Raw genomic sequence first — 23,562 nt, forward strand, 5'->3', positions numbered from 1 at the left:
TTCCCGCTAGAACTACGCTGCACTTCCATACATTGTTTATTATGTCTTTTTTTGCACTATTTTATTTGTATGTACAAATATATGTCAAGCCAATAAAGCCTTAAAAGGGAAACTGAAATAGAGAGGGGTGGAGAGAGAGAGATAGAGAGTGAATGGCATTTGAATGAAGAGAGTGTGAAGTGTGTGAATTTACCTAAAGCCAAGGCAGTCTACTATTCATGCTCTACTACTACTACAGTATTAAGGCAGGAAAAGTACAGCTCTTTTTGTTCTCTATCAATTGCCATTAACAGGAGGTGGGGCATCAACAGGAACTACCTATATATTCAACTTGCAACTTCCTAGCCTCTCCCTAGCGGTTCTTCTCAGTGGGTCCACGTATGTTAAGACACACCATTAAAGCCTTCAGTCAACGACTCTTTTAAAATCAGGTAAAGTATTTTATGCATCAATTACATCTGTGCTATTTTTCTGAGAATGTATTTATAGCAAATTTGATATATTAATTAAAAACACATCTTTTGACCAATTACGATATTTTAATTTTTTAAATAGTCAGTTCTCATTGCTGTACTTTGATATATATTTTGTGATTTGATTTAATATTATGTTACAAAACCAGTATGTAATCCATAACTAAATGTTTATATCAAATTAAATATTTAATCAAATTTATTTAGACAAAGTACGAACTCCAAAGAAGTTATAATCACTTTTCTCCCTCTGTGTTTCTTATTGAATTCATTTGACATTTGACAGACATATGTATCATAATTACGTACATACAGGTGACATCCACAACTTTTCCTAGAATGTCCCACAAGGTCATATCAACCGACAATGCTACAGTTGTCATCCAAATAAATCCACAGGTGGCACAAGCCAGTGCTATTTCTGATGATGGACAAGATGAAATAAATCAGAATACGATTCTTAAAGGATTTCTCAAAGTACAACCAAAGTCACTGGGGGTATGAATTTTTAAAACAACTTGTTTAAGCAATTAAAGCAATACAATTATTTCATCCATTTAATTATCAATGTTAATGATGTGTGGTTCTGGGAATATTTTAAGTAAATATTTTCTTTTCACTTATGCAAACAAAAGGTGTATGTGTCTTCAAGACCTTATTTTACTCACAAATCGAAAACTGCTATTCTGAAAAGCCGTCAGAATTTCCAGTAAGAACCCATGACTTAAAAATGTTAATTATCGTATGGGTTTTTTGGACTACAAACTGAACAGCTCTAATCCATTGAGACTGCAGTGCAAAAATCATTACATTAATATTTTCTGCTTTTTGTGAAACAAAGTGCTAACATAACTGAAACAACTGACCTTTATCTGCCCTCCATAGATTGTCCAGATAATGATTGGAGTGGTCACCTTTTTATTTGGTATTGTACTCACCATCAGTGTCAACAGATTCAGAATTATTTCTTTATACTCTGGCATAACCTACTGGGGATCTCTCATTGTAAGTGCTAATTAACTTTAATTTTTTTATTGCCTCTTTTTTCATTGCTCTCATTATAATTTTCAATATGAACTTCAACATTTTTGTTTTTTCCTCAGTACATCAGTGCTGGCTCTCTGTCTGTTGCTGCAGAGAATAAATTACATCAATGTTTGGTGAGTACATATTACCCACAGATTTTAGCTAATTTTTACTCAAATGGCAGTCAAAGGGCTTTTATTAACCAAAAATCTAAACAGGAACAAAAACTCTTAATGGATAAAACCACAGAAACAAGAACATTTTAAATGTGTAAAAACACAAACCTACAAAAGACTGCCAATGGCGTTTAACCTGAATGATCCGCTTCAAGAACCACACTCTTACTGCAGCCTTCTACTTCCCATATTCATCTGCAATGTGATAGACCAAAATAATTGACAGGAGTGCCAATATGTTCCTAAACTCACTTTTACCTCATTGATTTGAAACTAGAACTTTCTGGTATTGTTGTAGTGATGCACTGAATGCTTTGACATTTTGACTTTCTTACTGTTTACTAAGAAATATTGTATTAGAGACATGGTGAGTTCAAAATTTTAAGCTGATGGTTTTTCTTAGTCTTCAATCACAGCTTCCTTAACACAATGAGATATGTATCCCTATACCACTAACAAATAAAGACAATCTGACCATTACGTATAAAAACGTATTTTTAAATGTTCCCAAAATGTATTTGGATACTTTAAAAAACTATATGTAACATTATAAAAATAAATAATAATAATACCAAGTGTTGTTGTTTTTTGTTTTATAATAATTAAGAAAGATTACACATGCAGACATTTCAATCAAGTGTTTGGACCCTTTTGGCTGTCAAACTTAATGAAACACGTCCATCAACACCCGTGGTTACTCTACTAGGGCACCTTGCATGCTGTGGACTTGAGGGGTCCAGCTAGTTAAAAGTAATTTCAAACAAATGGTAGTTAGTTACTTCTGAGAAAAGGTTTGGTATAATTTATTTATAGATACCACAAGATACTATTGTTATTTTGTTATCTAATAATGTATTTTTAATTGTGGCTGGCTACTGACTAAGTGTCCAAATACTTTTTGCGACTGCTGTTTATATTACTTTACATAGTTAAAACAGCAACAAATAAGCTGTGTTTATAAGGTTTCACAAATGTAAATACTATATTATTAATGCAGTATTAATATGTCCCTTAAATGCTTTCTGTGTCTCCCTGTAGGTGAAAGCCTCTCTTGGAATGAATGTGTTCAGTGCCATAACTGCAGGGATAGACATAATTATCATGTCTATAGGAATAGCAACTGGGTCAACAATCGATCAATATTGTTATTTTGATTACAATTCCAGTTACAATCACTATGGACAGTCACTTTGTTCAGATTTTCAGGTATTCATTTATAATTGTTCCTGTTTAATTAACTCAATAGATTCTGTCTTTTGAGGAAGTCTCATAATTGTCTTAAAGTGGTAATAATATTTATAGAAACTTACTAAATATTGTTGATGGGACTACAATATAATTTGTGAAACTACTTTATATGGATGTTGAATTCTTTGTAGATTCATGGTTTGGGGATCAATGGAATATTTCTGGTGTTATCCATTCTTCAGTTCATCATCTCTATCTGCATCTCTGCATTTGCCTGCAAAGCCACCAGCGGCAGGGACTCTACAGTGGTCAATGTTATACTAAACCAGGTAAATGACTTAGTGATTGTGATGTGATGGCAATAGCCAGGGTTATAGCACAGTTTTTATCCCAACAATCAAAAGATGTTTAACTTACACCCTATTTACAGTAGATATTTCTGTTGAAGGCAAAGTTTAGAGCAAGCCACAACTGCCAATTAAGGCAAAGCTATCAGAATGAAAAGGAAACATAAGATGACCACAATATATTTGCATATTCTGCTACAGTTCTTTTTTTTTTTTAGTGTTGTCTGAATGTTTCAGTTTTAACCTTAAACTGCCCACCTTATTTTGCAAAACGAAAGTAAGCAAGCGGCTGCATTTCCGGCAAGTGTGACAAAGTTCTGCTGTCATTGACTGCAATGTATGTAATAATACTAGAATTTTGTGATATGGGCTTATAAACTATTGCAAAACCACAGGATGTACAGCAGAATAATATGCTAATGTCTCATATTGTTTTATGTCAGCGTTTATAGTAAAAGTTTAAGTAGATAATTTACTTGTTGCTGTGTGTTGTACTAAAGAGACAATGATCAAATCTGCTTCCTTTACCAAGGAAGAGCTTGACGATGCAGTATTTCATGTCACTATGTAAACCTCCATTGGTAACACTTTATAATAACAGCACATGCATAATCATGAATTAATACCTGAAATAATAGTTACTTCTGCATAAATTAATGATGAGTTCAGGAATGGACTAATAAAGAACTAATGAAGAGCTAACATTAACAACAACATGAGTCATATGAATTCATTAACAGTCACCTTAATTACATGTTAGTACATGTTTGATTGTTAATGTATTAATTAACATAAGGACAAACTAAATAAAACAGACTTTATAAGGAAGAATGTGAAGTACTTCAACCTTGAATTAATTGTCAATAATTTTATATGATCATGATTAAAAAAACTTTAACTTTTGATGTCTTCAGGTTCCCCACAAACATCATTGGATGACACAGGATTATTCTGCATAATTTACATGGATCATCCTTATCAAATTTTAAAAACATTAAAGGACTAGTTCTTCCATCTTTTACTCACCTTCATGCATTCCAGATGTGTATGACTTTGTTTTCTCTGCAGAACACAAATTAAGATTTTTAGAAGAATATCTCAGCTCTGTATGTCCATACAATGCACGATACAAGTGAACGGGGACCAAATGTAAGAGTCCAGTGGTATAATGCATGTCTTCATAAATTATGCTATCGGTTTAGGGTGAGAATAAACCAAAATGTAACTACTTTTGTTTTACTGTAAGTCTTGCTATTGCAGTCTCTAGGCGCAATCAAGATTTCAAGCTCAATTACACTTTATAGTGCTTGACACATGCACGGAGTGCTAGATGTTGCAAGGAAGTGTAATTGAGTTTGAAATAAAAAAAGGAAATTTCTTGTGAAAAAGGGGTTATATTTTGTTCTGATCTCACTGAAAACCGATTGGACAACTTTAGAAGACATGGATTAAACCACAGAAGTCAAATGTAGTACTTTTATGCTTCATTTATGTGCTTTTTGGAGCTTAAACATTTTGGTAACCATTGTTTGAATGTACAGATCTGAGATATTCTTCTAAAAATCGAAGAAAAGAGAGTCATACGCATCTGGAATGGCATGAGGGCGAGTAAATGATGGGAGAATTTTCCATTTTGTGTGAACTTTTCCTTTAATGATTGCCACCAATAATTATTCTTAATAATAATTAATCTCAACCCATTCGGTGTGATTCTCCATTACTTTCCCTTCATCTTCGCTCTTCCACTGTCAGTCCTACCACTCAGTTCACTTGTCATCCATATGCAAGCCATGTCCGCATCTCAGCTTTTACCTCCTGTCAAACCAAATGATGCTAAACAATATGTGATTTAACTGGGATTAATACTAGTGTATTACATGTGTATTTGATAGTATGTTTATAATGATGTGCTCCACCAGGTAATGTTATGACATGATGTTGCATTAACAAGCCATCAGTTGATGATAGCTCATGAGTAGTTAACAACAATGAGTTAATAATGACGTGCCCACCAAGTATAGTCATGACAATATGATTAATTAACAAATCGTGGATTCATGGCTATTAATAATGAGTTAGTAATGAGAGACATGCACTAAGGTGATCCTTACATTTTTGCACCAGTGAAATAAATACCAAGCCTTTTTTAAGGTCTGCTTATTTGAAAATACAAATCCACCAGCATATATGTCAGTAAAACACAACATTTAAAGGGAAAAACACCTTTAATGTGAAGAAACTAACAACATTGGAAGACAAGTGTCAATCTTCTACCAAGTTGTTTTAAATGGATGAAATCTCTTTTGAAACATACACAGACTCAAAAGAAAATTCAAACATACCTGTTAAGACATACAAGACACTTTTAAATTATTTATAAGGTGTGTTTCATCTGTCTATATCTCCTGATGTCAAATCGGAAATGCTAATGTTAGCACTTAATACTTTAAATTCAAATAACAAACTCAAATACTGCACATAACGTTGTAAAAAATTATATTATGAAATCTCTGATTTCAGTCCTTAATTAAGTCCAACAAGTCAACCAATATCTCATCAGAAACAAACTCTCCATATACTGTAGTTCTGGGCAGAAATGTAGTGACAAATCTGCATAGTTCACACAATGTGAAAATGTTGTTGTTGATAATAATGATGATGATCCAATCATTATCATCATTTTGAATTTTGATTTTGAGTACTAATGAAACTCACAAAGTGATCAAGACAAATATATAACAAAAACAAATATTGATCCAGCAACATAAAACACAACCTTTCCAATTTCTATGGTCCAGATGACGAGTGAATTGAGTGGTATGGTGAGTATGAAATGAAAGGGATGGAGAATAATGTAAAATGGGTTGAGATCAAATTACTGTTATTTTATTTGTCTGTGTTAATTTAAAAAATGGCAGAATTATACTGCCTCATTCAATGATGTTTGTGGCTAAACTGCAGACAGCTAATAATATAAAATATTTTAATTATTACTAAATTAAATATTAATGTTTAATTCAAGGTTGAAGTACTTCACATTCTTTCTTATACAGGCTGTTTGATTTAATTTATTCCCTAATGTTAAATAATTCATTAACAATCAAACATGTAAAAACATGTAATTAAGGAGGCTTTTGTTAAAGCATGAATTCATATGACTCATGTTGTTGTTAATGTTAGCTCTTCATAAATTCCTGATTAGTCTATTCCTGAACTCATCATTAATTTATGCAGAAGTAACTATTAATTCAGGTATTAATTCATTATTATTGAAGTATTGTTATTATAAAGTGTTACCCCTAAATTAATATTTATCTGTGAAACCTCAGATTATGCCTTTATTTATTTATTTATTTGCAAAGGCAATATTTCATAATCTATGCTGAATGCAAAACCTGCGTGTATAGCGTAAAGAAAGAGAGAATGTTCTCTGTAAAGAACGGAATGAATAATGCATTTATTATTTTGCCAAGATGAAACAAAATGTAGTTGAAATGGCTTGAGGTAGCTTATATCGGAATGGTGGCATCCTAGATATGCTGAAAAATAAGGTGGATTGTGGTAGTGTTTAAGTCTTAGGTTGAAATGTACTTGTGCTTAAGAAAGAAAGAAAGAAAGAAAGAAAGAAAGAAAGAAAGAAAGAAAGAAAAAAAAGAAAAAAAGAAAAATCTGGACAGGTATCACATGCAGAATTAAAAGAATATAGGAACTATACGGCAACCACAACTTGCTTCATTGTAAACTACAGCCTGAAAAAGTATCTTTCTTCACAAGTGAAATGGGGCAGAGTGGACTTTACTTTTTATTATTTATTTGTTATAGACACATAATAAAATAGACTTAAAAGCCTGTTATTATACAATTATAAAAACCCTCTTGTTAATTGTCTTAGTGCTAATGCTGAGTCTCTTGTAGAATAATTAATGAAACGTGTTTGTCATTTCAGAGGGATGCTGAGTCACAGTGAGGAGATAATACAGACCAGGGGTGGCAAAGAACTTGTGAAGTCATAAATATGTTTAATACTATAATACTATACTATAATTCTACAGTCTTTTCTGTTATTACAGACTTCTGAACCTCTGAAAAAAAAATTATCAGTAACAGAGTAACATTTGTATATGGCCACATCAAATAAGTAAATATAATGTGGAGATAAAGGTTGTACTTATTTTGAATATTACAATACATGCACACATGTTTGGACCAAAGGTTGTATTCTTTGACCAAGGTTCTTGGTGAGCTGAATTTATCCTGGACTCGTATGTTTAGTCTTTAGTGATACACACAATTGTGCAAAGTGTACACACAGACACAAAATATAGTTTGTTTGTTTTTGACTCTGTAATGTCCAGTTTTATGAAATAAATTGGGTAGATATGCCATAATTCTGTTTTTACAGACAGCCAGTCTCTTTTAACCTTTTCCTAAAAGATAGGTAGACCTATAACAGTGCACAGAATGAGTCTTAAAGTTAAGACTTTGGTCTTAAAGTGATAGTTAAGCCAACAATGAAAATGTTCTTATTTACTCACCCTCATGCCATCCCAAATGTATGACTTTCTTTCTTCTGTAGAACACAAACTATTTATTTTTAGAAGAATATTTCAGCTCTGTATGTCATTTCAATGCAAGTGATTAGTGGCCAGACCTTGAAGCTCCAAAATGCAGATAAAGGCAATATTAAAGTAATCCATTCAACTCCAGTCATTTAATTAAAGTCTTTTGAATTGATCCAGTCGGTTTTGGGTGAGAACAAACCAAAATGTGACTCCTTTTTCACTGTACATCTTGCCATTGCAATCCCTAGGCAAAATCATGATTTCAAGCTTGATTACAATTCCTAGGGCTTTAACCATGTGCAGAGTGCTAGATGGTGCTAGGAAGTGTAATTGAGCTTGAAATCATGATCGCCAAGGAGCTTGCTGTCAAGATTTATAGTGAAAAAGGAGTTATATTTTTGTCTGTTCTCACTGAACTGATTGGATCACTTCAGATGACATTGATTAACCCACTGGGTCTTATGGATTACTTTAATGCTCCTTTATGTGATATTTGGACTTTCAGAGTTCTGGCTACAATTTACTTAAATTGTATGGACCTACAGAGCTGAGAATTCTTTCTAAAAATCTTCATTTGTGTTCTGCAGAAGAAAGAAAGTCATACCCATCTGGGATGGCATGAGGGTTAGTAAATGATGAGAGAATTTTCATTTTTGGGTGAACTATTCCTTTAAGGTAATTGACTGCTAAAAAAGCAAGTAGGATTCCTTTCCATAGTAGTGGAATAGCATTTTAATGTATTTTTTGTTCTATTGTCAAGTCTCTTTAATTTTGACAATACATTGGCTATTTATATGGGGGTAAAGCTTATGCTTCTATTTAAAAGGTCATTTTTTCTTATATTATTATTTTACCTGAGGTCCACTTATAATGTTAAAGGTTTTTGCATATAATTGTCATAATTTTGTAATATATGCCACTTTCCACCCTGTCTCTGGCACTCTGACTTGAATGTTCGGTTTTGGTGTTACTTCTCCTTTAAGACTTCAATGTAAACAGCCACAGTTATGATTGCTAACATCTCTGCATCACAAAAAAAAAAAAAAAACTCTGCCCCCACAATACATGTGAATTCTAGGGTAACTGGTACAACCCCTCGATGACAGCCATATATGTATGATAAAATCAATTATAGGAGAATGAGCCAACTCCAACAATAACAACAAAGTCATCAAAAGTCACCAATATAGGATCTCTCTTTCTCCATATTATGACATGGACCAAAGTTATAATTTTTTTTTCCCTTTTCTCCCCAATTTGGAATACCCAATTCCCAATGCACTCTAAGTCCTCGTGGTGGCGTGGTGACTTGACTCAATCCGGATGGCGGAGGACAAATCTCAGTTGCCTCTGCATCTGAGACCGTCAATCCACACATTTTATCACATGACTTGTTGAGCGCATTACTGCAGAGACATAGAGCGTGTGGAGGCTTCAGGCTAATTTCCGCGGCATCCACGCAGGACTCACCACGCGCCCCACAGAGAGCGAGAACCATATTATAGCGACCACGAGGAGGTTACCCCATGTGACTCTACCCGTCCTAGCAACCAGGCCAATTTTGTTGCTTAGGAGACCTGGCTGGACTCGACCCCTAGAGTCGAATTCACGACTCCAGGAGTGTTAGTCAGCATCTATACTCGCTGAGCTACCCAGGCCCCGACCAAAGATATTTATTGACTAAAGGCATAGTTGATGTAGGTGTAATTATTTTCTGTGGCATTAATCAGCGTGCAACAGATTGTTTGATGGATCTTAAGTTGCATTTTACTCACCTCCTTCTTTTAAGGTTTGTGGGTGAGCAAGAATGGAGTAACTAAAACACCCGCTCACACAGCATATTATGAACGTAAATGTATGGGAAGTTCACAAAACACGCTTACATATTCAGGTCTTTAGAAACCCGGCATGTATACCTATCACAAATGGATCTAAAAAATGCTCAGGCAGTGTACAATTTTCAAAGCATTTTAAAGACAATTCGAAAATAATCGAATAGAATATAATCTGATATATGTTGAGGTTTTATTTTTCATATATTAAAGAGATGATGCAACAAATCAGGACAAATCTAGAACAGGATTCATTACTTTCACACTGAAATTTCATGAAATGCAACAGTCTGTCAAACGCATATTAAGCTACACATAACACATAATATACTGTACACATAAGCTATATATAACACATACGATACACACAAGCTACACATACTGCATGCATTTTCTCAGGCACTTACAGACTTAGAAAGTAAATAGATGCACAACTTACATAATTTTAATATTACACCCAAATGACAATAGTTATATCATACTGTTCATATGTAGTATTTGCTATAGTTTACTTCCACAGGGTTTCTTCATCAAATAGCTATGTCAAATGTAAATCAAGACAATCACTGTAACAACAGTGCCACCTTGAGAAACAAATAGCATGTATAATATGTATGTGTGCACGCATATGCAATACTGATAATAACACAAAGAAAATCAACGTGATATAGTATTTATTTGTATGAATATAGTACTAATTTCTCTTGTAATAAACAAAGAAATAGATATCTTGTAATAGTAAATTTATATAGATATGAAATGATCATAAAAATGTAATTTATGGAAGTGCAAAAAAGAAAAGCTACCTATAAGAGAAAGATTGAGGCATATTAAAGGGGTGTGGGCACAACTCCAAAAAATGGATGAGGTGCATGGGGTTAGAATGAGGTCCCGACCCAAGGTATGTGTTATAATGTTACATAAAGGTGCACTTGGTAAATTACAGTTTTGCTGAATGAAAAAATGCCATATTTTCACAGAAAACCTGTTTATGAACCCTGATCTCTGGTGTCGTATAAAGGGCTTTAATAAACTTCTTATAGAGGTCAAATACAGTTGAATGTAAATATTCAGCCTTCAGCAGGGTCCTTGTAGACACCATATTTTGCCTGCCAGAAAATTTCCTGTGGAAGCAAGAATGCATCAGCACATCCATTTCTAGTTCTTTTCCTCTCACCCAAGTTATTCTACACCCATCACAGCAGGTACAATATGTGTATTGATAGTCTTGTGAGAGTTTAAAAGGGGGAGAGAGTGGAAAGGATGCTCAGTGCAGCACTCAGGGGCCCAGAATTGCAGTAATAGAGAAAGGCTTACATGAGCTTTATCGATTGGACTGAAGAGTTTCCTTCTCTTTCATGCATTTGTCCTTTAGAGTCATTCTCCTCTACTCCTTCTCTCAAGGATGTAGTAAGAGGAATATCATGTGTCCCCTTGTGAAATGAGTATCCCTCCTGTAGAAAAGGATTCCCTGCTCTCTGTGGTATGTGGAGGGGGATTCCCACAGCCTGCCAGGACCCAGTTTTTGTGAAGGGATCATATTTGATTTCTAGTATATAGGTCCTGGTCCTAAGATCCTGTTTTGCGTAGAAGTATTATGGTCAAAGTTGGTGTTAGAGGATTTAAAAGCATATTTGATATGTATTTAAATATTCTTCAATGAATGTCTAAAATCACTTTGCTTTTTTCAATTCTCCCCATTGAGTTAATAAATGAGCTATTTGACAGATCTGGAGGACTAAACTGCTAGAGGTCAAGTCGAAGTCAAAATTAATTTATAAAGCACATTTAAAAACAACAGCAGTTAATCAAAACAGTCCAATAAATCCAAAAATTAAAAAGATACTGTAAATATATATAGAAAAAAACAAATAAACAAGTAATAAAATGAATTGAGCAAAATCTAAACAGTAAAAATATGTTTTTAGTGAAGATTTAAAAACAACTAGAGATGGAGCTGACCACACGTGAATGGGGACTGTTCCAGAATTTGGGGGTAACAACAGAAAAGGGAACAAACAAGGTTAAACCTTTTGACAAACAAGAATTTGAGATACATTAATGACCAGAATACCACATTGTTGATAAAGAGGAATACTGATAAGATGAATTGGGGGAAATTATAGTAAAACTAACACTATTGGTCATGATTTGGCTAGTATGCTTTATTCTCACTACTTCTATGGAGGGTACCCTTATTGCTGTCACTCAGTAATATCATTTGGCAATTTAAAAAATATCAACATGTATTGTTATTTTGCTTTCCATAATTAAAACTGGTGAATATCTGTGTTTATTTAGTGATAGTGCCTATTTAAAAAAAGATACTTTTGTTTTGTGGAATTTTGAATAGGAAATGAGCTAATGAAATGTGTCAAACTTTTTGAGCACCAAGAAAAAATAGCCATGTTTTATTTGTTCATTTCTTTTATTGCTATTGTTGCTGCTGTAGCTGCAAAACAATTCAAAATACAGTTTCTTTTCTCTCTCGTCCATCTCCTTCTCATACTCTTTTCTCTCCCTCTCTCTACCTTCCCTTGTCTTTTATGGTGTCCTGCTAACCTATATCAGCAAAAAGCACATGCTCACACACAATTCCTTTTATAATGACACAAATCCCTCCTATTCATCCTTCTTTCCAACGGTCCTTTAATCTGCTTCTTTTCATTATTATTCACCCTGATGCATTTCCCCCTCTTATGCCTGATTCACAAATCCACTGCTGTCTGTACTGCATGTCTTATTGTTACAGTGATTTTTCAGTATTTCGGTAAGTAGCACTTTTACTACACAGTTTTAGGTCAAAAAGTATTTCATATGATTACCTTTTAAATAGTGTTTCATTTTGTTTGTAAATCAGTTTTAAAGAGAGTGGGCTATTATCTGAATTAGACATATATGTATGTGGTGCTTGTTTCTGTTTGCTTGAATTTATTGACATACTTATAATAACAACATTCTCTGTTGAATTGATCCATTGATTCAAAAAAGTTCCTAAGCAGATGATCTGGTGGTTTATTTGAAAAAGGGATCATTATGGTGATCACAATATGCCAGTGGTTTACTGAGAAAGGCAGTGACATCTGTGTAGGGAATACATGTTAAAAGGATGTGACAATTATTACATCTATTGCTAATGCAATACCTCTACTCTCTCTGTCTGTTTTCTTTGCAGCCTTTCCACCTGGAAAAAGTGATAATTATCTTGCCTAATTTTACCTTGATTGGTAAAACCATGAAATCAGAGAGGAAGGTTCTGCCTTTCAAGATGTCTAGATATAATCATTCATAATTTTTCTGCCTCCACTCTACCTTGTTTAGCTATTCAATTTCACATTTCACAGAATAAAACAAAAATGCCTGCAAGTGTACAGTTGTGAATTCTTGAAAGAATATCCTTATTTCACCTCAATTTGCACATGTTCACACATGTTTGATTGTATTTTTACGTCAACATTCTATATGTTCCTCAACTACCCGTTCAGAGATTTTACAGTCCTGTCTCTTATGCTAACATACCAGTTCCTTACTTTTTCTATTGCTCTGGGTTTTCTTTGCTATATAACTACTCTTTAACATACAAAGAACATGAAAAAAATATAAAATACAATTGCATTGCAGCAAACATCAGTAGAAACATTGGCGCTGAACTGATATAAAAATCACACACTGTGTGCCCAACAACTTAAAGGAATTGTTCACCCAAAAAGGAAAATTCTCTAATCATTTCTCATCACAGGTGTGGGTGAGGAACAGATCAATATTTAAGTCTTTATTTTTTAACTCTCAATTTTCCTCCCTGCTCAGTCATTCTCCACTTTAACTTTAACTTTCTTCTTCTTGTGTTTTTGGTGATTCAAATAATTTGAGCATATCGCCTCCTACAGGGCATGGGGAAGAATTTCTAGCAAAAAAAGGACTTCGTAAATATTGGTCTGTTTCTCACCCACACCTATTATATCACTTCATAAGATATGGATTGAAACACTGGAGTCATATGGATTACTTATCTGATTGCTATGTGTGTTATTTAGACCTTCATTGAATGGACCAACTGACCTGAAATATTCTTCTTAAAATCATAATTTGTATTCTGGAGAAGAAAGTCATACACATCTGGGATGGCATGAGGTTGAGTAAATGACGAGAGAAATTTCATTTCACATTTAAACTATACCTTTAAATGTGAGGTGTGTCATTTATCACCTCAACACAAACAAATAGTCCTGCCCCATATTCATGCCATTGGTTGATGTAATTTCAAAATGTCAGCCTGGTTGGGATGCTCAAAGCAAAGCAAAGTTTTGATAGGGCCTTTTGAACAACCTTTGAATGGCTTACGTATAATTGTCCATCCACATAAAGCCGTGTATTTTAACATAGAAAATGATACACACACACCTTTACCTCATGATACACATCACAATTATCGGTGGCACTAATAAAAGCAGTTCCTATGCATCTTAGTATGTGTCCAAGTCCTCCATTCATTGCTTGTTTAAAGGCTAAAATAAAAAAAAATCAGTCTATAAAAATACACTCTATCCATCTGTCAATAGTCTTCTATTCTGTATCATACTATATGTTCTTTCAGCAATGTTGTATAGATACAAATCTTTTAAGGCATTGCAAATAAAGGAAGATGTCATTTTATTATGCTACAGAAGGTAGCATACGGAATACAAGTCAGTACAGAGTCATTGATCAAGAAGCCAAAGATTTGCATAATTCAATAAGCAAAATACAATGAGAGGGAGTGGTTAGTATTCCATCAGGCCATGAAGAAGCTTCAGTAGTCAATTATTCCCTTTTCTCCTTTATTTGTTTCTACAACAAATCTGTGGCTTGGAGTTCCATCACTATTGTGAAATCTTACGATGTTCCAGTGAAACCATTGGTTGATTGGTCCAACTCTAACTCCTACATGGAGTAGCGACATTATAGGTGCTGTCCTCCAGATGTTCATCTTCACTCAAGCTAATATGAAGGCAGGTTTCATTCACAGGCGAAGACAATGGGATTGTTTGCTCATAACCAGCGGGTGTTGTAGAAAGTGGTGGAGTCCCACCATCCACTGGTGGATGATCCTCAGGCAAGCTGCTGCAGGTGCTGGATGTAGAGATGAAAGCAGAGCTCTGGTCATTAGATGGGTCATCTATGGATTGGGGCGAAACTAGGGATTTGTCATCCGAGCGTACACCAGAATCCTCACTGGCTGAACAAGACACACTGTAGCTATTTGTGAAAGAGTAGAAATCCTCAGGTGAAACAGAGCAAAGGGTGATATTACAAAAGGAGGAGCTACTGTTCATGTTTGGGAGTTCAGCCTCATTTATGGGCGTGGCTGCAGGTTTTATCTCCACCTCCACACCCGGAGAGAGAGTCCTGCTTGAGCGCTTGCGGTTAAGGGGCTGGGGAGGAGGGTCCAACTTAGGGATGATTTGTTTAAACCTGTGGACAAAAAAAATATGTAATTTTTTTAAGCTATAGTGTTTGTCTTGGTAATGGATATTTTATAAAACACTGAACAGAATATCAGGAATGTGTGAGAACTTAAAATGTAGGGAAATCAAATCTGAATGGGATCAGAGTGGCCTGACAAGCGCAGAGTGCTGAATCATCAAAAGGAGAACTTCATATACAATTCTTTTAGACACATTTTCCATTCACTGTGTGTGTGAGTGCAATTATCTCTGTCCCACAGTTCCCCTGCTGGGTGAATTAAGTAGAGAAGGAGAGAGAGAGAGAGAGAGAGAGAGAGAGAGAGAGAGAGAATGGGAGACAGAGCTGCAGGTTCTTGTATTGATGGCTCTACTAAAAATAACTGCAATGCAGTCACTCTGCGAAAGCACAATATAGCTCTCTCTCTCACTCTTATATACATTCAACACATGCAAATGCTATCTAAGTAAACACAAAGTATTGTAGAACTTAAAGAGACAGTTCACCCAAAATATTTATAGCAGAATATTAGCCTTAATAACCATTCACTTTCATTGCATCTTTTTTATTTTCAGTGAACGTGAATGGTGCCTGAGGCTGTATGTCCCTGATATTCTACCTGACATCATCTCATGTATTCCATCCTAGAAATTAAGCCATTTGGGTTTGGAACAACATGAAGGTGAGTAAACGATTAAATATTTGCAATTTATGGGTGAACAACCCTTTTAATTAGATTTTTACATTTTATGAAAATGGTGCTTGTCTGTTCAAAAGTCTTCATCACAATGCCTTTTGTTTAAGGGTTGTTGCCAGGGTGTTGCAACATGGTTGCTAAGGTGTTCTGAGTGTGTTTAATAATTTTACTTTGCAATTGCTATGATGTTTCATGCTGACTGCTGTGGTGAGCAGGGCAGGGCCAAGCGGCGTCTGGGCAGAGCATTCCAGTGAGGGGTGGTGGGAGTATTTGAGGAGAGGAGACAGGGAGAGAGAGACGCAGATGTCTTTGTGTGTAACGTTGCAGTACAGCGAGCATAGGGCCAGTCAATAGTGTGTCTGCTTTCTCCTCTCTCTCTCTCTCTCTCTCTCTCTCTGTCTCTGTTCCCACTCCCAGGCACATGCGGGTCGGACCCGGAGACTATTTTGACATGCCAAAGATCTCTCCCTAGAAAAGTTGGACCGGAGAGTATCTTGACATGCCAACGATCTCTCCCTAGAAATGTCGGAGAATTCTCAGACCTGAGTTTAGTGATGGGGGTATGTAGCGAGCATGGCCGTGTACATATTAAGCTCCACCCTCACCCACCCCACCTCCTGGGAACCTGGAGGAAAGACGAGGGGAGGCGTGGGGAGAGGGAAAGGGAGAGCGAGAGACACAGTGTCCCCGGACATGCAGTCGCCCGGTCCTCAACCGCTCCTCCCCTAGTAGACAGCAGTGAGCCCTCCGACCCCTAGCGTCCGGAACCGCTCCTCCCCTTCTCGGCGGACGGCAGTACTTCCTCCAGCTCTCGGTGGCCGGCAGCCGAGCACCGCAGGTGCTCCCCTGGCAGATGGAAGTGACAACAACGACAACGCATCCCTCCACCTCCCTGGTTTTGGAACCACTGTAACAGGCAAAGGATGGGCAAGGTGGAGGCGGGAACTGGCTCCCCTTTATCTCGCTCTACCGCTGATAATCTGATTCAGCACCGGCTGTGTACCCTCATGGCCCGGCAATGCCCTCCACCTCATCACACTGCATCTTTCTCTCCCTGTCTGTTGCTGTGTCCTCTCCTCAAATACCTCCACCGCCCCTCACTGGAACACAAGACCAGTGTGGCGGTCATGGTGGAACTCATTCCCCACTTATCTTCCTTATCGGTCTCACTCTGACGCTGCTCGGCCCCTCCCTCCTCGCCACAACTGCTTATAGGCCAAAGTCAAAAGAACCCACCTCTATGGCTCTGGACTTAATTATGAATACAGAGCTTACATATGGTTTACATAAAACCACTCTTACACTCTTTTTTCCTTATTAAAAATGTTTTACTCCAAAATAAATTTATTGTAATTTTGAATGAATGAATGAACATTACATTTATATAGCGCTATTCTGACACTACACTCAAAGTGCTTTACACTCTCTTCAACCACCACCAGTGTGCAGCATCCACCTGGATGATGAGATGGAAACCATAGTGCACCGGTACGCTCACCACACCCCAGCTATTGGTGGAGAGGAGAGAGTAGAATTATAGAGCCAATTAATGGATGGGGTTTTTAGGAGGCCATGATTGAGAAGGGCCAAAGGATTTTTTTTGGCCAAGACACCGGGGTTACACCCCTACTCTATATGAGAAATGCCCAGGGATTTACAATGACCACAGAGAGTCAGGACCTCGGTTTAATGTCTCATCCGAAGGACGGTAATTTTGAAACATATGTATAAATTCATGGCTATTCACATGAGATGATGAGTTCAGTCATATCAATAACCTTATGAAAGTTATTTTACATGGGGGAGGAGCAACCTCATGGGGCTGCCATTTTAAAATCACATGACCACCAGCTGAATACTACTCGCTTAGTCTCAGTAACCATCTTGTTATTGGACACTTTCACGCTTGGATTAAACATGACTGATTGTAAATAGTGAATTGCTACAATGGGATCTGTAACTGAAAACTACAATCCAATGATGCATTTTTAATCAAATGAAATACTATGGAAAAATCTAAAACTATTGATGTCGATTATAACTACAGAAACAATATATTTAATTTTATTGCAAAATATTAAAATATATAAGTAGTTTGAGGGTGTAGGGAGTTTGTTGCATCATTCATAGTGCTTCATTGGAGTGGGTGGTTTCTGCAGAGCTCTTTTGGCATAGTTTGCTGGCAGCAATTTGCCCATTGTACATAGTGGTCTTGGTTTGTTCCTGGCAGGCAGCAGATACCCTATCCCCGGTCCCACCCTAATCCTAACCACATGGAATCTCTAAGGCCCTGCCAGGAACAATGGATGGCACCTTTCTCCCATCATGCCACAGTTCTCTGATTAGTGGATCACTTCCTTTAAGGATCATGGGTAGTGTAGTTCTTCGCCAGGAATGTTGAAATATCATGGACTGATTGTTTCAACATAAGCAAATACCACTGATTAACAATCTCAGAGCTCAAGGTAGGTCTGTATTTAAAGGTTTATTAGTTATCTTTAAAAATCTGTTCCCATATGGAAAAAATGTATTTATTGCAAAACTCAAGTTTGAAAATAGCCCCCTCCTCAAAAAGCCCCCAACCCCCCCCCCCCCCCACACACTTTGTCTCTTTCCTCCAATTAGCATATGATCACATCAGCAGTCTGACCCAGACCAAACGCTGCCAAATCTCCTCCTCCACATATCTCCAGAGAGCCTTCTGCCTCCCTCTATCTCCTTCCCCTCATCTCAGGGGACCTCACATTGTCATCTATTCCTGTGGGTGTCCTAAGTCTTGCTAATATAATTTTCAGTACATTTTCAGTCTATAAAGGTCTATAATATTGTATAATATTGTGTTATGTTACACATGCTGGTCCCCAGCATGGGATGCTGGTTGCTGGTGCCCCTGCAGGACTCCAAGAAGCTTAACCAGCAAGCCTCCTTTCAAGATTTAACAGAATGGTCAGCCAACAATTTTTACTAGTGCACAATATGGCTATGCTAGTCCACCAGCTAGAACCAGCATGGAAATTCTTTCTGGTTTAAGCTGATCTTCTCAGGTACATGTATGAAAAAAATAAATAGTGAGCTCTCTCATTTGGATATGTGATTAACAAAGTATAATAAAATAACCTTAAGGGATGTGTAAAATGCCATAGCACTAATAAAGACTGATCTCTATTCACATCACCATAATACAGAAGACTCATTATTCAATGTTGCACTTGTTAAGCCATTTGTGGAGTTACACAAGCTGCATATGTGGGATGCTAGTGATAAAATGTGTTCATTAAATGAAAAATGCAAAGCTCCCTGAGGGAGAACACTAGACTTGCTCCTGATCATGTGTGTGTGAGACTGTGTGTTTTTGTGTAGGTAGATGGATACAGCAGATTATTTATTAATCCTTGAATGGATATTGTGTGTGTGCAGTCTACATGTGTATACAAAAGCCTTTATGCCTTTATGATTTATTATCTTTAAAACCCTGTCAATATTTGATACCAAAAGTGCATGTACCAACACACACACACACACACACACACACACACACACACACACACACACACACACACACACACACACACACACACACACACACACCCCACTGTACTCATCATTCATGCTCATTTAACATGCTGATGTGATTACAGAAAAGTACAATTACAGTTATACTCACAGGAGGTTGGTAAAATGGAGAGGAGACGAAAAAAGAGGAGAGGGGGATTTATGAGGGAGGAAGAGAGGCCAGGTATGGCCATGAGAGGGAGAGAAAGCATAAAAGAGAGGGGGGAGAAGAAAAATGGAAGAAGCCTGTATTACAGGAGGAAGTGGATAATCAGAAGGGGAGGCTCCTCACACGTGCACCTGAGCAGAGAAAAACAAATACAAGTCTCTCTCCCTCTTCCCCACAAACAATCTCGCACACATCCACAAACACAAACACACACACACAAACACTTCTTCTCACCTAAACATCTGAAAAATGTGTTAAATCCAAATTGGACTCCCACTGCAACACTGCAATTAGAATCAATGTATAATCCTACCCACTTCAGTGTATGGCTAGCATGTATAATCCTACCCAGTGTATGTCAAGCATGCACACACACTCTCTCAATCATTATTAGCCTCAGTAGCGGTAATCAAGTAGTGAGTGGGGATTACAGAAGATTAATACAACAACAGATTGATTTGGACTCGAGCCTTTGGGACTCGAGTTCATGACATTTGTGATGCTATGAAAATAAAAACAATAAATAAATAACAAAACAGAAATTAATTAACACATCACTGTCTGCATGCAGCTGTATTAGCCCCTGAAGTCATAGACGTTGCCAGAGTTGTTTCACTGTGTTTAAGCACACACACACACACACACACACACACACACACACACACACACACACACACACACACACACACACACACACACACGTACGCACCCACTCACCAGTCAAACAATTCTCTTAAATGTTACTACAGAGACTACTGTATAACATTGGCTACTGAGGTGGCTGGCATGATGAGAAAATAAAGACAGGTATTTATCTAATGCAATAGAAAAAAAACAAGGCAGTTTCACATGACACGGACCTGACAACTGGTAAAATTGCATGTGGTGTTTGTGCAGCCAAGACGGTGCTCGCATTGCAGTTTCATCATGATTAAAAACTTAAAATCAAGAACTTCATTGAGTCAAGTCACCCACATCATGCCACTCAAAGGTTACTAAAAACAACATATTGAAATAAAAATACATAAAAATAGTATTAATATTGGATATTAAGTCTTTTTAGGTTTCTGTAGTCTCTTGTGGCCCACGCATTGTGGTCAGCTTGAACTGGTCCACCATAGCTTGATGAATTAACTGTGTAAGGTTTTAAATAGTCAGGGGGAAAAAAAGTGTTATTGCTATTGTTATTGCTATATTATTATTGATTGACTATTTTCAAAGCATTGAAAAGCTGCTTACATTCTTTTACAGCATTTGTCCACCATTCACAAAATTCAACCATGCACAATAAAATATTAGGACATTTTGGGCAGTAAAAGGTTTTGTTTCTAATTTAATTATAGACTATAAAATAAATGTATTATTCAATGAAAGAGTTTGTGTATGAAGCTAAACTTGTTACAAGATGAATTTAGTTGGTTATGAATTTTTATTTTACATTTTTATTACACATTTAGTGTAACTTATGTTCGTCCTTTTTTTGCCTATATCTCTGACACATTTGAAGGACAATTCTGTTAAATTTATGACTCAAAATTATTATTCTCCATGTTTTTACAAATAAAGAAGAGCTCAATGAAATATTCTTTGGTTGGTATTTAAAGATTTCAGACCAATGCGGCTGTTGCTCAAGCAAATATCAATTATTTTGCTGCGAGACGCACATGGATGCATCAGGGATTTAGGTACATGAGCAGCACGCAGAACTGCCCTGCTGTGTGCGACTTCCCGAAAATTTACTAAAAAATCTTGTCCATGAAGACATGACCCTGATGTTATCAGTGGGCTTTTCCAGAGTGTTTGGATGTAGCATTTACACTTAAATCATGAGACGTAACTTCTCAGCGAGTGCTAATTACTACTGTGTTGACTCACTTGTATGATCTGTATTTTTCCCAAATCAGTTGCCAGATAGAGAAAAAAGATTCAGAAAGAAATCTCAGTATACACTATTTCTTTAGATATGGATCATTTTAAATAAAACTAAATTAAATTGAATTGATCAATTAAATAATTAACCTTGGTTGTAATTACTAACACAGCTTTCACTTTGTTTAGTCTATGTTTGAGTGGAGGAGAAAAAGCAACAAATAATTGAAATGTGAACAGAATAAGAAGTGTCTTGAAGGACAGTTTTGTCTTCATGCACATAAAGCATATTCTTTCATTCTGAGAGGTGTTAGTTGTGAAGTTTAAAATAAGCTTAAAATATTGATGTTGAGTTTACGGTTACAATTTAAATTCAGATTCATGAACAGATTAATTCAGACTTGACCTCAACTCAACTGTTATGGACTTGGTCTTGAGTCCGACTTGGCCCCTTTTAGGGCACTACACACCTTTGTTTTTCTATCATGGTGGGGACTTGCCATTGACTTCCATTGTTTTTAAGCTATTTATTTTTCTGTCCCCTAAAACTAACCCTCTTACGAACCTTTTGCATTTTTAGGTTTTCATTTAGACATTATTTTGTATGTTTACTAATTGTATAATTTATTTATATTGATTTTACTTAATGTATTTATACTATTGTATTAATACTATTTGTTTTTCAAAACAAAACACAACACGAGACAAAACAAAAGTTAATGTTGATGCCACCATCCTCGTAAACTGTGATTTTTTTATTAGTTTGCCCTCAAAAGCGCTCATGGTATAAACAATATCTAGTTTACTTGTTAATAAAAAAACAGTTTTACAAACATATTTGTAATGTTCCCATCCTCATAAACAGGCAGAGCACATGATTAGTTCGCCCTTAAAAGCTCTTTTTGTGTCAGCCGATATCTAGTTTACTTGTTACTAATAATAGAAAAATAAAAATAACGTAACAAAACTAGCTTTCAAAGATTTGATGCCACCATCCTCGTAAACTAGCAAAATACGGGATTAGTTCACCCTCAAAAGCACTCATTTTATCAACTGATAACTAGTTGATAGCAATAGAATGTGCAGTGCCCATCAAAGTTCAAAGTTATTCATTACTATTCAAGGAAACCTGAGTGGTGGTGGCGTAGTGGACTAAAGCACATAACTGTTAATCAGAAGGTCGCTGGTTCGATCCCCACAGCCACCACCATTGTGTCCTTGAGCAAGACACTTAATTCAAGTTGCTCCGGGGGATTGTCCCTGCATAAATGTAAATGTAAATGTAAAAAGCTCTCTGCTTTTTAATACACTTTCATTAGATCTGTTTACATTTCCCACAACCAGCATTCATTCCAACAGGTGTCTGTTTATGGAGAGAGATAGAATGTGAAAAGAGTTAGAAGACAGAGAGGGTGGGATCATGTGACCTAATTTTAGAAAACTCAAACACTAGCCAAAAGTCTTAAAGAAAAATAAAGTCTTCACAAACATACAATCTGCTCAAACTTTTAGCTATTCTTTTCAACATTACGTAGACTTTGAGATCCTTAATTTCTGAATCCCTTTAGCTATTTCTGGTACTTTTTTGTATTTCAAGGGTTGTTTTGTTACTGCTCAGCTCTACTCTGTTCCAAACACTGACACAATGTTAGGTTATTTTATCCAGATGTTGCAGCTCAGATTTCAGATCTTACTGAAATGCAAGCGGTCATTACGAACAAGCCTTTCGGGAAGTGGTAAAAATTTACACACTTGAGTACACACACGAGTGCCCACAGACAAATATAAACAAGAACTAAAACATCACAACGTATATACATGTTTACAACCAAGGGCGTCAACTCATTTTAGATTGAGTGCCAGACTGGACAAATGTCATCTTTTGTGGGCCAAATTTGTTTTTATAAACTTTGGTGTACATGCTCTACTGGAGCTAATAAAGCCCAGAATCAACTTTATGCTGTTTGATTAACCAATATTGGGGTACACACATTGAATTTACTTATTTTATACACCAGAGGCCTTTAGATTACATATATGAACATAATAAATGGACATATTATTTTTTTTTAGCATAATTTACTTTTCATTGTATCCTTTAAATTCACCCCTGTGACTTTAACAATACTGTTTAAGACAATTTGATTAAATTATAGATCAGAAAGAATCAATTAGACACAGGAAACATTTAAAGTAATAGTTCACCTAAAAATGAGAATTCTGTCATTT

General features: G+C 36.2%; 2 protein-coding genes across 3 annotated transcripts in view; one reads left to right on the top strand and one right to left on the bottom strand.

Annotated features, from left to right (window-relative positions):
* The first annotated feature begins 364 nt into the window (after positions 1-364).
* Positions 365-7,588, top strand: LOC127643145 (membrane-spanning 4-domains subfamily A member 4A-like). Of its 2 annotated transcripts, XM_052125735.1 has the most exons (7): positions 365-431; positions 789-971; positions 1,359-1,478; positions 1,577-1,633; positions 2,714-2,881; positions 3,055-3,192; positions 7,157-7,588. In XM_052125735.1, the coding sequence occupies exons 2-7, from the start codon at positions 813-815 to the stop codon at positions 7,175-7,177; spliced, it is 663 nt and encodes a 220-aa protein (XP_051981695.1). In that variant the 5' UTR covers positions 365-431; positions 789-812; the 3' UTR covers positions 7,178-7,588. The 2 variants fall into 2 exon arrangements, with proteins under 2 accessions (XP_051981695.1, XP_051981697.1); XM_052125737.1 differs by lacking the exon at positions 1,359-1,478.
* A 3,178-nt stretch (positions 7,589-10,766) lies between these two features.
* The window catches only part of LOC127643297 (carboxyl-terminal PDZ ligand of neuronal nitric oxide synthase protein-like), a 65,282-nt gene continuing 52,486 nt past the window's right edge, over positions 10,767-23,562 (bottom strand). Inside the window, exon 11 of the mRNA XM_052125977.1 lies at positions 10,767-15,055. Within this exon, the coding sequence (XP_051981937.1) occupies positions 14,518-15,055 (538 nt within the window). The 3' untranslated portion in view covers positions 10,767-14,517. The remainder of the gene's footprint in view (positions 15,056-23,562) is intronic.

This window comes from Xyrauchen texanus, chromosome 4 (assembly GCF_025860055.1).
Source record: "Xyrauchen texanus isolate HMW12.3.18 chromosome 4, RBS_HiC_50CHRs, whole genome shotgun sequence".
NCBI classification, from domain to species: Eukaryota; Metazoa; Chordata; class Actinopteri; order Cypriniformes; family Catostomidae; genus Xyrauchen; species Xyrauchen texanus.